This window comes from Urtica dioica, chromosome 8 (genome assembly GCF_054948205.1).
Source record: "Urtica dioica subsp. dioica isolate 48M chromosome 8, U.dioica_male_clone48M_v1_H2, whole genome shotgun sequence".
NCBI classification, from domain to species: Eukaryota; Viridiplantae; Streptophyta; class Magnoliopsida; order Rosales; family Urticaceae; genus Urtica; species Urtica dioica.
Window position 1 is genome coordinate 35,132,117 of NC_142763.1, and position 16,448 is coordinate 35,148,564.

At 35.7% G+C, this 16,448-nt stretch overlaps 1 protein-coding gene across 1 annotated transcript; it reads left to right on the forward strand.

The window, feature by feature from the left end:
- The first annotated feature begins 4,646 nt into the window (after positions 1-4,646).
- Positions 4,647-9,255, forward strand: LOC149389496 (lysine histidine transporter-like 8). The gene is made up of 5 exons (XM_089624404.1): positions 4,647-5,027; positions 6,302-6,456; positions 7,519-7,952; positions 8,501-8,632; positions 8,723-9,255. Exons 1-5 carry the CDS (start codon positions 4,732-4,734, stop codon positions 9,206-9,208), a joined length of 1,503 nt encoding a protein of 500 aa, XP_089480530.1. The 5' UTR covers positions 4,647-4,731; the 3' UTR covers positions 9,209-9,255.
- Positions 9,256-16,448: the final 7,193 nt, after the last annotated feature.

Below are 16,448 nucleotides of genomic sequence, written 5' to 3' on the forward strand. Positions count from 1 at the left end.
CAATATAGAAAGTACGTGTTCTATTATATTTTATGGACTTTATATTTTATTGTTGTTTTAGAAATTTTTGGTAGTCTGATTGTTTTTTTTTTTAAATGGTATGTTACGATTTAAAATGGTTTATCACGGGTTAAGATGGTCTGATCTCAAAGGGTCAAAAACAGTTTGGTTTAAAACGTTCCAAAACGGTCTGGTCTAAAACGATTTAAATCGGACCGGATCATTTTAACAGGTTTGGTCTGATCCTATTTTATTATCTTATTCGGTCCAATTTTTTTTTTTTTAAAAAACTTTTTAAACTGGTCCAGTTCGATTTATGGATCGATTTTTGACTGGGCCGGACCCTGACACGGCGTGTTATATAAATTTTTAAAAAAATAATATTATAAAAAAAAAAATCATCCTTTTTACGACATTTATTGTTATCATCAGAGCTAAAACGATGTTTGTCGTCCATGACCTAAACAGTTATAATCAATACTACAAATAAAAGGATCATTGTCATATTTACCCTCTAGCCTTTATTTCTTCTTTAACTTGCCATGCCACTTAAATTGTTTGAAAATCTAAGTAAAAGATGCCATAGAGTTAAAATTGTTAGAAAACCCAAGCAAGAGAGTGGAAAAATTTATTTGTCGGCCGAATCATTTAATCTTTAGCTGAAAACTGACTGATATACATCTTCTTCAATCACTAAACACCCAAATATATAGTAAAGATTGGAACCGAGGTTTCAAACTCCAGGAAATGGCTACGCGTCCGTCTCTTCCATTAGCCGTTGCTTCAACCATCACTAAATTAACCGTTGTAGCTGCCATAGTTCTCTTCTCACCTATCAAATGTGTTAATATGCTTTTGTTTGAGAATGCATATGTGCCGTAGCTATTTTTGTATAAACTGTTCTGCATTTTTTTTTTTAAACTGAGTTCGCGTGCATATTAGAGACTATAATTCCTAGTTAAAATTTAAAAATTATAATATTTATAGAAGTATACTATTGAACTCGTTTGTGACTTTTTTTTTTTCTTCTTTTTGTTTGAGTCAAAGTTGATTCCTTCCGAAACTTTATGATGATAACCCGACTGTTTTTAATAAATTCTATTGTGCTATTCAATAAATTTAACATGTGTCAAAATAAACATGAAAAAAGCAAGAAACATTAACTTTTGGTTGAGCCATAAATTTAAATTTGATTATCAGACTTTTCAAAGTGAAAGAGACACAAAACAGTAGGAGATGTGACAGGAAAAAGTAAAAATTGAGGTGGGAAAGAAATAAAAATGGTAGCCGTATGTTTTGAATCTCAATTTAAAAGAAATGTAAATTAGCAATATTTTACAAAAATCATGAGTTTTTATTCTCATTGTTAATTTAGATGGAACGACCCTATAATACTTTTATATGATATTAGAATCGATTTACTCCAAACGGATATTTAATCTTATAGTTGGAATTCGGCTTCTTATGCAAAGAGCGTTATCTTAAGGGGAGAATATTTAGAAAACCATATTAAAAGTAAAAATATATAAGTGTTCATAAAGATCATTGATTATTCCTTTAGATTGATTTTGAGATGGTAATTTTCACAAGATCAGGTGATTTTATTATTATTATTATGATTATTATTATTATTATTATTATTATTATTAGAATTAATGACATTTTTGTCCCCTCAACTATGTAACCGTTAACGAGTTGCACCATGAACAAAAAAAAACTGCAATACCACTCCTTCATGAAATACATCGTTTTATCTTTAATCCTTCTGTGACTTTTTTTCGTCAAAATTGACAGAATATGAGCGTGTGTCTATCACTAGTTGTTTCAAATAAGGGAGATTATTTAAATACCGTTAAGTATAAATCATTAATTAAATTTATATTTATTTTTATAAAATATAGCAAGAATCAAAATCAAAAACCAAATCTCAATGGCCGTCCATTCTCCATAACAATCCAAAACCTAGAATCCCATTTCAGCAGGAGACCAAAACCTTACTGCTGCCGCCGAGAAGATGAAGAACACGGAGGCGCTGACGAAATCGAAGAGGTTCAATTCACATAGTTCTTTTTTATTATCCCGGTGGCTCCGAGACTTTTGAGACGGTAGCGAAGTTATGCTACGGCGTGAATAGAGAAATATCGGCCTCGAATGTCGTGTCTCTCCATTGCACCGACGAGTATCTGGAGACGACTGAGGAGTATAAATCTATTTTTGTTTGACACGTGCAAAGAAAAATCGTTCATCTCTGTTTTTATTTCGAATTGAATACTCTGACTTGATCTAAGAAGAAAAAGAAAAAATAAAATCTGTTGCTTTTTCGTTGTGTTTCATTACGAAGCCGTTGGTCCCACGGCCGCAGCTTCTGCGGCTTGTCGTTCGCTTGACGGCGACAGGAGGTGCTGCACCGAATTAAAGCGGACGAGTGCGAGTCTGGAGAAGAAATTCTTGAGACTCGCGTTAGTCGTCGGAGGTAAAAGCATGATTTGACAAACTCATTCATCTGCCGCCCGATTTGAATTTCGCAACGCCTCCGTTGGTAACTCTCGCTCCTCCCCCAGGAATTATTGCCTCATCACTGCCTCCAGTTATTCCGATTACCCGACCTCTAGAAATTATTTCACGGACGACTCCAGTTGCGGCGTCTCCGCTTTAATTCAGTTTGTAAATACCCAGATTTCACACACCATCCATTGTATCTTTAATGGAACACAAACACTATCAGATATTAACGAAAAAGGATATAATGGATGTTATTTTTTGTTTTTCTTTTGTTGTCATTTTTATTTACTTTTTTAAAAAATTATTATATTGTGTATGTGTGTCTGTACTTTTTATATGTTGATTTGTGTTTTTGTGTGTCTGCGTATATGCATTATATTATGTATATTGATTTGTGTGTATTTCGAGAGAGATAGGATTTTTTTGTATTTTAAATTTTTAACATTTTGATACAAATTTACCTTAATACCCTTACTTGAGTCAACATGTGATGGGCATATGTTAAAATGTCATCTATTTTAACGACAAAAGTCACGGAAGGACTAAAGGTCAAACGATGTCTTTCATGAAGGAGTGATATTGCAGTTTTTTTTATTCAGGGTGTAACTTGTTAATGGTGATATAGTTGAGGGGGCAAAAATGTCATTAATTATTATGATTATTATTATTATTATTAGTCTAAAAATATAGGTATTATGGAGTCTAATACATATGGTATAATAGTTGCGCGTATGGATAGTGCGCGTATGTGACAATAACTGTTTATATTTATTACATATTTTTGACAAAGAACTGTTTTTATTTAGTACAGAGCAATGCTATTTGTCCCTATTCACGATTAGTGACGATCCACTCACGTGTTGACACGTGGTAGTTCGTTGCCACGTGTCAACACGTGAGTGGATCGTCACTAATTGTGAATCGGGACAAAAATCAATTCCGTCTAAATTATGAATGAGTTTATTCTTCCCCTATAAAAATATATTAATTTATTATTTGCTTTGTCCTGTACTCCAGTTGGAGGTTATATCTTATTCACCCTTTACTTGTATGAACTGAAATCAATAGTGGTGTGTAATGGGCCCTTGCTTTTGACATTTATCTTTTTGCTTTGTCGATCACCTTTTATTTTCTTCCTCTTCTTTTTTTTCTTTTTTTTTTTTTAATTTTATTTCATGCATTGTTGTCCTATACTCGTTTAATAAAAATCTAGCTGACATAAAGTTGCGCGCGCATATGGATAGTCCGCGTATGAGATAAGATTAATCTAAGTTAGATTAAATTTAATCTCAACGAACTATATAAAGACAGAATGTAAATTTTATAAAAGCTGAATTAAAATTAATCGAGGTTATTAAAAGTCATAGTACTCTCAATTGGCTATACCTAATGGAACTATGACTATTTTGCAAAAGTCATAGTTTAAATTGACTACTTCGTACCATTTTTTATTAAATCTAAATTACGTATATCATAAAAAATAATAATTAACCCCTTAAAAAAACTAATTAAGAAGGATTAGGAAAAACTAAAAATCATATATATACAAATACCATCACCAGTAGAACCTTTTAGATATTATTTAAATTTATTTTAACAGTTCATTATTACCTATGAGATTCTTAACAATTAGCATTGGAGTCTTTTTTAAATATAAACCCTCATTTGGAATTGTTACTAGTTTATAAACTCGACTGTTAAGGTGATGATAGACTCAAATAAATAAAATAGCACAACGAGTCCACGTATATTAAACTCGAAAAAATTGATTTAATAGCTATACGATGTAAATACAAAAGGTAAAAGATGCATATTCGAGACATTATTGAAAGCTACATGACTAAAACTCTTTTTAACCCGTATTAAATGAAGTTCAAAGTTAGACCAACAAAGACTGTCCAATTTGCTAAAATAAAAAATGACAACCTATTTGCCACCACTCACCAACTTGTCGCTTTTAGACTAAATACGCTTTTTCTAATTAGATTTTATTAAACGTGAGTGTGCGTGTATGAATCTTCCTTCCACTAAATAAATAATCATTTAGAAAAGTGACAATGACGTGATCACATATATCATAAAAACGATGACGTCATACCTTCGTCTAAGCCCTTATGTCACCTGCGATGTATATAAATTCGGTACTCACTCATATAGTTTTTCAACAATCTTCACTTCTCAAAAAAATAGAAAATAATCTCTATCTGCCTGCCACGTGGTCGACGAAAAATGGGAGAAGTAGCGGTGACCGTGGACTATGACGGCGCGTTATCCTCGACGACGACGAGAGGAAGCTTCCACGTCAGCTCTTTCCGGGTCCATAGCGTCGAAGAAGACGGCAAGAGTTCTAACGGCGCGGAATCGGTGCTTCGTTGGCCTGGGACGGAGGCGAACCCTGCGGACACGTGGCTTCCTATAACGGAGTCAAGAAACGGAGGGATTTTCTCCATCGTGTTCCACTTGGTCTGTTCCGGGATCGGCTTCCAAGCCCTCCTCTTGCCTGTTGCTTTCGCAACTCTCGGTTGGTAAGTTCAGCGAATACGTATATAAAATATAGATATAGTATATATTGATCTATATAACTCAACAGAGTTTGCTACAAAAGTTTTTGTTGTGTTGAACGATGCGAATTTGTACACGTATAGTTGATCGGTGGTCATCGATAAGGTCAAGATACTTTGATTTCCTTGGAATTGAAACAAATTATTGGTTTTGTATTTATTGGTCTTTTGAGTGAATTTAGTTATTCAACAAATATTGAACGCGTTATTTTCGAAAGAAAAAAAATATATGTGGAGCGTGACACTTGATTAGAATAAGTTGCATTTTCTGTGGTAGAGAATTAATAGTAATATGTATAGTATTGAATAAAGGAAATTAAAGCGGGTTCCTTTGGTTTGTTTATAGGTGACACAAGTTATTAGTGTGATTGTTTGCTTTAAGCTGTGAGTTGTGACACCACTAGTGTCGGAAATTTATGTTAATCTTTTTGGGTTGTCCGTACATTCTAGGAATAGTAGCGTTGTCTTAGTTACTAATTTGTTCCTGGGATATTATATTTCTTGATCACGTATTGTGTATTAAGTAAGCGCGCGCATACACATACAAAAAGTTATATCGAAGTAAAAGTTATGTTTATGTCTAATTTTGGGTGGGTCGCCAGTTTGACTTCTCTAAATTCATGAAACTTAACTATATCGCAAATCTGTAATATTTGAAACCTAGTACGACATATTGGCGTTCACGTACATGACTGTTATTGTAACGGAATTGATTTTTGTCCAGACTCGTGAACCGTGACGATCCACTCACGCGTTGACACGTGGCAACGAACTGCCACGTGTCAACGCGTGAGTGGATCGTCACGGTTCACGAGTCTGGACAAATAGCATTGCTCTTATTGTAATCATAGATCTTTGCCGTATTACATATTCGGTTGTATATTATATCTATAATCTTCACAGAATACTAATTAACGTTATTAAAGAAAATAAATATTAATATCAGCGTCAGTATTGTTATTACTTATTATTGACGTATCAAATAGTTAATTAGGTTTCTAATCAAAGGATATAAGTGATAACTCACTGAAATCATGTTTACGAATTTAAATTATTATTTACTTGTTGGTCCAAGGAAAAATAAATATAAGAACTTGACTATTGATTTATCCTACTTACTGTTGTCCAATACCAATTGCCAACTATACAATTTAAGTTTTCTTCCACAAATAATATAATATTCGAAGTATATTCTCTGATTGAACCAATTTTAATTTTATATATTTTCTATTGTTTAGGGGTTGGGGAATCACAATCTTGTCTCTGGCTTTTGTGTGGCAATTTTACACCATATGGCTTCTAGTCAACCTTCATGAATCAGAATCAGAATCAGAATCAGATCAATCTGGTTCTCGTTATAGTAGATATGTTCATCTCTCCATTATTGCATTCGGTGAGTACAACAATCTCTTAAACTATCTTTACTCTTCATATATTTGCCTGTCAATTTATGCAAACTAAATGACTTAGTGTAGTACTATTATTAATGTCATGTTTGGTAAATCAATTTTTGTCAGTTTTGAGTATTTTAATCTGATCAAATTATTACGTATATTTGAAATTAGTATTGTTTACCTTTGTTTACCCGTTTGTATTTGAAATTAATACTTGTTACAATTAAAAAATAAAGCATAATATTTTTGTACATATGATATGTTAGTTTGTAATTATATTCTAACTTCTTATAATTATCTTAATAAAAATAAATGTCAATTGATGTTATTATATATATATAAAAAGATAAAAAAAAATATTCTTATAAAAATTAAACATATAATTTATAAGTCTTGTAAATAAATATTATAATCATTATATTTATATATATATTTGAAATCCGTCAAGGTGACAAATCTAAATCAGCTAACCAGCTAAATCCGTAACAAGGCTATACATATGCGATATTAATTTCAGCGCGCCGTAAATATCGAATGTTTTTAAGTAAAACAGCAAGTTTATAGTCATGCGACTCATGTACTCCTCAATGATGTTCGCATGATTCATGTGAAGACACAGTGCTGAGCTTGGATGAGATGAGATAACAAACAGTCGTACCAAAATAGCCCCACCATTAACAAATCAGACGCGACAATATAACACTGAAATTTCTTTTGTAAGGATTAATTAAATTTAAAGTATATAGATTTTTATATAAAAAAAAAAAAAAAAAAAAAACTAGTGTAATATTAATAATTGAATGTGTTTCGTATGACGTGACGAAAATATAGCTAGTCAGTTGACTAAGGACCATACCTTTTTTGCGCAATAGCTATTGTCATAGATATCTTTTATTGTTTAAAAATATGCCACTCGCACGTCTTATTAAAAGATTACGTACTAATATTTCCTTCAAAAAGAGCCTCATCTTAAAATGTTGCCAGGAAAATACAAAAGTTATTCACAACAATAACCATTATCGCTTAAAGAGTAATTATATATATTATCTTGATGAATACAGGTGAAAAGTTGGGAAAGGTGTTAGCAATATTCCCGGTGATGTACCTCTCTGGAGGGACATGCGCTATGCTAGTATTAACCGGCGGCGGCGCAATGCAGCTCTTCTTCAACAGCCTCGCCGGCGCCGGCGCCGGAGGTCCGACCGCCGCAGAGTGGTTCCTGGCTTTCACGTGCACGGCCATCCTTTTGGCTCAGTTCCTTCCAAGTCTGAACTCCGTCGCTAGGGTTTCGCTCATTGGCTCCGCCGTGGCGGTCGTGTATTTCACACTCGTCTGGGCTATTCCTGTCGGTCGGGAACGGATTGCTGACGTGTCGTACCGCGCTTTGGCGGCGGAGCCGGATTTGACTGTTGTCGAGAAGTTTGCAGGTGTTTTGAATGCCGTTGGGATTATTGTGCTTTCCTTCAGAGGTCACAATCTAATACTTGAGATTCAGGTCAGAATAACTTAATTTAATATACAGCTTTTTGGTTTAATTTTGCTAATGATTTTTTTTATTCACTAAGTTTTAGTTTATTTATTTATTTATTTCCCATCAACTTCATTACAATTTAACTGAACATGTAAATATAACGGTGAAAATAGTTAACGTTAACCATTTCATTAGAATTAATTGGTTAAATTACAATCAATTACGGGGCCTAAAATAACCTGTTATTATGCCCTCCATTAAGTGTTATGAAGAAACATAGTGTGTTTGACAATATACTATGTTCTTTAGTTCAGTAATTAAGCTAAAGTTATATATCGATCGCATCTAATTAGTACTGTACATTTGTTATATATATATAAAAAAAAAAAAAATCATTCCTTGTACGTCGTAATATTACTAATCGATTTCTAAGTGCGTCACATATACCTTTTCTATTTTATTTTTTGGTAATATCCTGGATTATAAATGTATATTGTGGAAACTAGCCACAAAACTATTAATACATGATTTAAAGTAATAGATTAACCAAATTCTCATTTCAAATGATTCAGGCGACACTACCTTCAACTCCAAAACAGTTGTCACGCGTGGCAATGTGGAGAGGGGTCAAATTCTCATATATCCTAATAGCCTTGTGCTTATTTCCTGTTGCAATCGGTGGATTTTGGTCTTATGGAAATCAGGTCAGAACACCTTATTAAAAAAAAAAAGTAATAATAATAATCTTATTTTACAATGTTGTATTTATTTTGTATTTTTCTCTAAAATGGCAGATTTCAGCCGATGAAGGAATGTTGAAAGCATTACACCAAATCCACGGACAAAACATCTCCAAGTCAATGATGTGCTTAATCTACATCCTAATCGTGATTAACAGCCTAAGCACATTCCAAGCCTACGCCATGGTAGTTTTCGACAACTTGGAGTCCAAGTACACTGCCAATAGAAAACAAAAATGCCCTAGATGGCTTAGGGCACTTTTTCGGTTCCTATTCGGCTGCCTCGTCTACTTTGTAGCCGTGGCTTTCCCATTCTTGGGAAGCCTCGCTCCGCTGATCGGAGGGCTCACGATGCCCTTGACTTTCGCCTATCCGTGCTTCATGTGGCTGTCGATCAAGAAGCCGCAGCGATGTGGCACGTTGTGGTTGGTCAATGTTGCCCTAGGCTTCCTTGGACTCGTTTTGTGCGTCTTATTAGTTGTTGCCGCCTTATGGAACTTGGCGGATAAAGGCCTAGAGGCTAACTTTTTCAACCCATAGTGACAATCTTTATCATGATATTTTTTCATAAAGGATTTTTTTTGTTTTTTTTTTTTGTATGTGCATATAGGTCCGCGTGTATAACATTTGAGGTGACAGTAGTCAAGTAGAGATTAACGAGTTAATTTCATTTTCTTTTAGTGCATGGATTTTATTTTATATAACTTCTAGTGGAGCGAACAAGCAAATAATTTATTGAGAACGCTTTTCAATGAAGGAATCTTTATTAGATTTTACAACATTGTCAATATGAGAACATTTACCTAAACCTTGTCTTCCACTTTCAAATGAATTTTAATACAAATAATATATATTTTTACTCATTTTCCGAATGGGGTCAAGTCATTGTCAATGCCTCACTGGGAACAACTAGCGTGTCAGACTTTACCTGGACCCAAGAACTATGCAATGGATCTCATATATTAATAATAATTAGTTAACTTAACCCAATTAATTAATATCCATGGACCACTCATCTGAATTATTAATGAATTTCAAAGTGAAATTATCTTGCAGTACCCCTTGAGGGAGAGTTTAGATGTATTAAAAATGTTATTAGTTTTTGTTGGCTCAAGTGTTTACGATGACGTTTCGAGACTCCTGATTTAAGGGAAACCGACACGCCGAAAATTGAATGGAAAATATGTTAAATAAAAGGCAAATAAAATGTTGTTTTAAAATTTTGTTTTCGATGAAAAACCGACATACGATGAAAAACCTGAATGGAAATAATGTTACATAACATGTTAAATACACACATATATATATATATATATATATATGTTTTCTAATTTTTAACCTTATAAAATATATAGAATAAAAAATATAGTTTAATAAATAGTATACATTATTTATTTATTTATATCATAATGTATATAAATTTATGATGATTTTTTCACGTTTAAAATACATTTATTCTTATTTCATTTGATATTTTTTGGTCATTTAATCTTTTTTAGAACAATTAGGAACTATGACGATATCACATTATAGTCGAGTATTCATTCATCTTATTCCTCAAACAATTTGTTTAATTTTTAAATTTGAATAGCTCAATTTAAACTTTAAACAATAATTTTACAGTAATTTATAATCTATTGATCGGCTCTTATGTTTTATTTATTTATTTTTATTTCCTATTAACATTTCACTATACATGTATTATTATTTCGAAAACAATGGAGCACAAACTCTTAGAATTTTATTATTACTTATACAAATGTTAATTTTTAAACTCATCACACATATGAAGTGGACAAATGTTAATTTGTGTCCTATTAAAGAGAAATTAAAAAAAAAAATATACCACCGTAACTTATTAGACTTTTGTTGTTTATTTTCGGACTTTTAGTATACCAGCCATTAACTATGCTCATATCCACCACGCTAAAAGTCTCACAAAAAAGAGAATTTTGCCGAACTTCGCCGGATGTCGCAGAAATAATGTCACATTTTCTCTCCGCCATATTGAAACGAAATGAACACCGTCGATATAGTCGTTGATTTTTGCCGGCACCATGCTGGTCTGATCAGTTACATTGGAGCTTTGATTTTTTTTTTCTTTTCTCCCGAATGTCTTCGACTTCCCTCGATTCTTTACGTGTTTGGTGAATAAATTGAAATGAAAAAGCTCGGTCGTTTTTCGCACAAACGGCGTGTTGTTTCGTCAGCTTCCGAACGGAAAATAGTGTAAAAACAACATTTTAGCTTTCGCTGGCCATTTTTGATCCGACAGCGACGCCGCCGGCGAATTCCGACGAATTTCATCGGCATTTTAAAAATAAGTTTTTACAATGGTTTAAATCAATGTATTATAAATCAATAAGGATATCAATCAATTTTTTTTCCTTATCCATTTATCCCTCTCATAGTCTAGGTTTTAATTTTTAAACTCTAATTTATATAGACAGCAAACACTCAACCAAACTCAAAGAGTGATATACAATTTAAAAAAGCCTGCGTGATAGTATCATTGGTGTTTTTTTTCCGACGGTGCAATTATTGACAAAATAACGATTTTTTTCGTAGTAGCTGTTTCAGCGATGATGATATATACGATCACGTATGATGTATGTTGATAGAAAAAAATTAGTACAACAATTGTCTCACGAAGAGCACGCAATTTTGAGAACTCCAAGTGTTTAGGCAAAATTATCTCTAAATACAGACGAATCTAATAAAAAGGAGCAAGTAATAAAGAGAGCCAAATGGTAAGTGTTATCGGCCCGGCGAGACCTGACGACGTGATCGGCCTTTCGGGCGGCCGGACAAGCTCGCCCGGCCAATGGCCGACCCAGGTTCACTCGGCCATTGGCCGGCCCAGGCCTTTCACTCGGCCTTCAGCCGATCAAGACTCACCCGGCCAATGGCCGGCCCAGTTCACTCGGCCATTGACTGGCCCAGGTGTTTCACTCGGCCAAGGGCCGAGTGAGTCTCGTCCGGCCCAAGAATTTCACCCGGCCAATGGCCGAGTGAATCTCATCCGGCCCAGGTGTTTCACTCGGCCGAGGGCCGAGTGAGTCTCGTCCGGCCCAAGCATTTCACTCGGCCAATGGCCGAGTGAATCTCATCCGGCCCAAGCTTTTCACTCGGCCATTGGCCGATCAAGTCTCATTCGGCCAACGGCCGACTCAACTTCACTCGGCCAAGGGGCCTTCAAAACGTCCCTTGGTCACATATAAATACGAGGCTTGATCCCTCGAGACAGGTAATCCGAATTTGAATACTGAAACGCTGCTGAACTCATAACTCACTCGTGTCTCTCAAGTCTCGGCTCTCTAAACCCTAACCTCTTTTACCCACCTCAATCCTACTAATGTTGAGCGTCGGAGAGGTAAACAGAGGCATCCCCTCTGTTTCCCCTTTGTAGTTCACACTCTTTTTCCCACTTTTCAGGTGTTGAGACGAGGCAAACATCATCTACAGCTAAGGGACGACTTGGGATACCAAGTCCGACACGCTTGAGCCCGAACGCGATCACTTTGTGACGACCCGACTTTTCGGACCATCGTACTTATCTTACTTTTTACAAACTTAAGAAAATTTGAGGTAAATTTTTTTTTTTTAAACATAACTTAAAATATAAAGTTTGAAAACTCGTAACCTAAAAATAAATTTTCATTTAAACTTGATGAACGAAAACAACCAAAAAGTCGAAGTTGCATAACCGGAAACTAAAACCCAAAAATACCATTGTAAATAAATACCATAAATAAAGTCGTAACCTTTAACGGAATTGAAAAACATACTTAAACCATAAGAAAAATAAAACCTTGGGTTTGGATTATTGAAAAATTGAAAGCAAAGTGGAAGTCTTTTATTTTCGAAAACGGCAACCATAACCCAACCCTCTCGCTATCGCCGCCGCTGATCCACCCTCCTCACTTGTTCATATGTTGTTTACCTACAACACGGACGTATATACATAGAGTGAGCTAACGCTCAGCGAGAATAACTATAACTCACAAAACATAAGCAAAAAAAATAAAATGTATGAACCGGTTATTAGTACTTTAATTTTAACCGTGACATGAGATACCCTATTAAAAGTCTATCGTATTTTAGTTCGGGGGTCCCCTAGAGTAGCCGTACCGATTTCAGTGTACACTTTGATAACGAACCATGGGGCTGCGACCTCCCATAGAACGCCCTGTCACATACATAAACATATGAGGAACTCTCTATGTGATCCCGTAGTTCGGCTCGAGAAATTCCTCTAGTTACCTCTGTAGTTCGAGGCGGTACGACTCTCTTGCTTACTTAACTTATTAATCGTGTTTATTACGTTAAAAGCATTAGCGACATAAGATAAAAGCATACATGATAACATAGCTAGAAAGATAAGACGTGTTATAGATATTCTAATACACAGCATAAGATAACATAAACTCACATATCGTCATATCATATCATACCAAGCACATTCTGAACAAACACACACACAAAAATTCACACGATACATATAAATACTTCATATCACATAATACGTATTATAATTTTTTTTAACTAATCCGTGTTGCAGTGAGATTATTCTCACCTGGATATCGGAATTACGATCGAAAACCGTCGAAGGAAAAAGATGCTCTTAATGACTATACCTAACTAACTTTAATACGCTACATATATAAGTATATATATACAGTAAATACTTACTAACTTTAATATATATATATAAGTATATATACATACACACGTTGATTACATATAAGTAACTTATATATAACTTATAAGTTAATATTATATTACGTAATAAGTATATATATATATATATATGTATATATATATTATTTATATCATACCCGTTAACTTGAATTTATAGCTATAATATATATATATATATATATAATAATATATGTAAAACATGTATATATACGCACATTTAACTTATTTATAATATATAACTTATATATATATATATATCCATATTTTATAATCTAAAGAGTACATTAAATAAATAATAAAAAAACTCTAAAGCATACATACCACATAAATAAATCATTCACTACTATTTTATAAAATAAAAAAAAAAGCTAACATAACTCGAACACAAAAGTTATAGCTTTTTAATTAAGCTAAAAAAATTGGGATTTCACACACTTGGTCCTACCTTGGGTCGAACCGTTTGGGGCTCCTAAATCGTTGTCCGAAAACGAGCGACAACATTTTGGCGCTAGAAGGAGGGGACCTCCCGACCTTGGGGACGCTCTCCCTTCCAATCCATTTTCTTGCTACCTCTACGACTCTCGAGAGATGAGTCAAATTCCTACTACCTCCGCAGGCACTCGAGCGACGAGCTCGAGATACGGCCTCCGAAGCCTCACGCATCGCTTAGGAGGACAGCCTCGTGACAACGAGAGCCAGCCCCAAGGCGAATGACCCTGAGGCTGCGCTCCGAGAGGACACGGCTTGAAGGCTCGCCGAGCTCCTAGACCGTCCCGGCGTCGACAGCACGCTCATCGCCGACCTTCTCGGCTACGACGTCGAGGATAGATCCGCCCGAGGCGACTCCGACCCCGACTATGTGGGGGAGTCAAGAACCGACGAGGCAACGCCTAGCCTCGCCCAGTCACGATCCGAAAGGACGAATGGTGCCTCGGCCGGACCGTCACACCCGGCGCGGCAACACGCTCGGTCACACTCCCGAGGACTTGCCCCTTCGGTTTCAAGAGGCGGCCGGACACGGCCCCTTACCGGGGAGAGAGCCGCCCTCGAGGACGATGGGGCCGATAGCCGAAGCGCTCGCCGGACAATATATAATATATAACTTATATATATATATATATATATATATCCATATTTTATAATCTAAAGAGTACATTAAATAAATAAAAAAAAACTCTAAAGCATACATACCACATAAATAAATCATTCACTACTATTTTATAAAATAAAATAAAAAAAGCTAACGTAACTCGAACACAAAAGTTTTAGCTTTTTAATTAAGCTAAAAAAATTGGGATTTCACAATCTCCCATACTTATTAGAATTTTCGTCCCGAAAATTAACAAAAGTCGAGAAAAACATAAGAATTCTTACTTTAACATACTAAAATTCTCTGAAAAGAAAGGGATATCGTGTTTTCATGTCTTATTCCCGTTCCCAAGTAGCTTCTTCTATCTTGTGATTCCGCCATAGCACCTTTACCAAAGGAATCACCTTGTTCCTCAAAACTTTCTCTTCGTGATCGAGAATGTGGACAGGGCTAGACGGTAGGCTACCTTTCCGATTCTTTCTATGATCTCGAAATGACCAATGTACCTCAGGCTCAACTTTCCCTTCTTGCCAAACCTCATCACACCCTTGAGAGGTGCTACCTTCAAGAACACCAAATCTCTGAATTGAAATTCCAGTGGTCGCCTTCTCTTATCGGCGTAGCTTTTCTTTCGACTTTGGGCAGTTCTCATTCGATCATGAATTTTCTTGATAGCTTCTGTGGTGTCTCGGATAAAATCTGTTTTCTCGAGATTATTTTCTCCCGCTTCAAACCAGTGAATTGGAGATCAGCACTTTCTCCCATAGAGAGCTTCATACGGTGCAACGCCGATTGAGGCTTGGTAGTTGTTGTTGTATGAGAATTCAATAAGTGGCAGCCTCTTACTCCAACTCCCACCAAAATCCATGACACATGCTCTTAGCATATCCTCTAGGGTCTGAATCGTCCTCTCGGATTAACCATCCGTTTGGGGGTGAAAAGCGGTGCTAAACTTCAGTTGCGATCCCAGCGACTTTTGCACGCACCTATAGAAGTTAGAAGTGAAACGACCATCGCGATCAGAGATGATGGATAGAGTAACGCCATGCAATCTCACCACATTATTCACGTATAACTCAGCCAACATCTCTACGGAGTACGTGATCTTCATCGGGATGAACCTAGCAGACTTGGTCAAACGGTCCACCAGCATCATAACCTTCAACCATCTTAGGTAATCCAACCACAAAATCCATTGTGATTTGTTCCCACTTCCATTCAGGAACTTCAATTGGCTGTAATTCTCCAGCTGGTCGTTGATGTTCGGCTTTCACCTTCTGGCAGGTAAGACATTTACTGACAAACTTTGCAACGTCACTCTTCATTCCGTTTCACCAAAAGTGTTCTCGGAGGTCTTGATACATCTTCGTGGAACCTGGGTGGACTGAATACGGTGTCTCATGTGCTTCGGTAAGAATTTTCCTTCGTAACTCATCTTCGTTGGGTACACAAATCCTTCCATCGAAAAAGAGCACATCATTCTCCGAAATGGAAAATTTTGACTCTTGGCTTTCCAATGCATCGTCTTTCAACTTTGACATCTCCGGATCATGCATTTGTGCTTCCTTGATCCTTTCAAAAAGGTCTGACTGTAAGGTCATATTGGCTAATCCGTGTGTGACAATTTCAACTCCCAACTTGTTGATTTCATCAGTGAGTTGAGGAGATAATGCTCGCATCATCGATAGCATAGCCTCATCCTTCCTACTTAAGGCATATGCTACCACGTTTGCCTTCCCGGGGTGGTAATGGATACCACAGTCATAATCCAATTCTAGCCACCTTCTTTGCCTCATGTTCAACTCCTTTTGAGTGAAAATATACTTTAACCTCTTATGATCGGTAAATATCTCACACCGAACACCATACAGGTAGTGTCTCCAAATCTTGAGGGAAAAAACCATTGCGGCTAACTCCAAATCATGAGTAGGATAATTCCTCTCGTGATTTTTGAGTTGTCGTGACGCATAAGCCACTACTTTTCCGTTT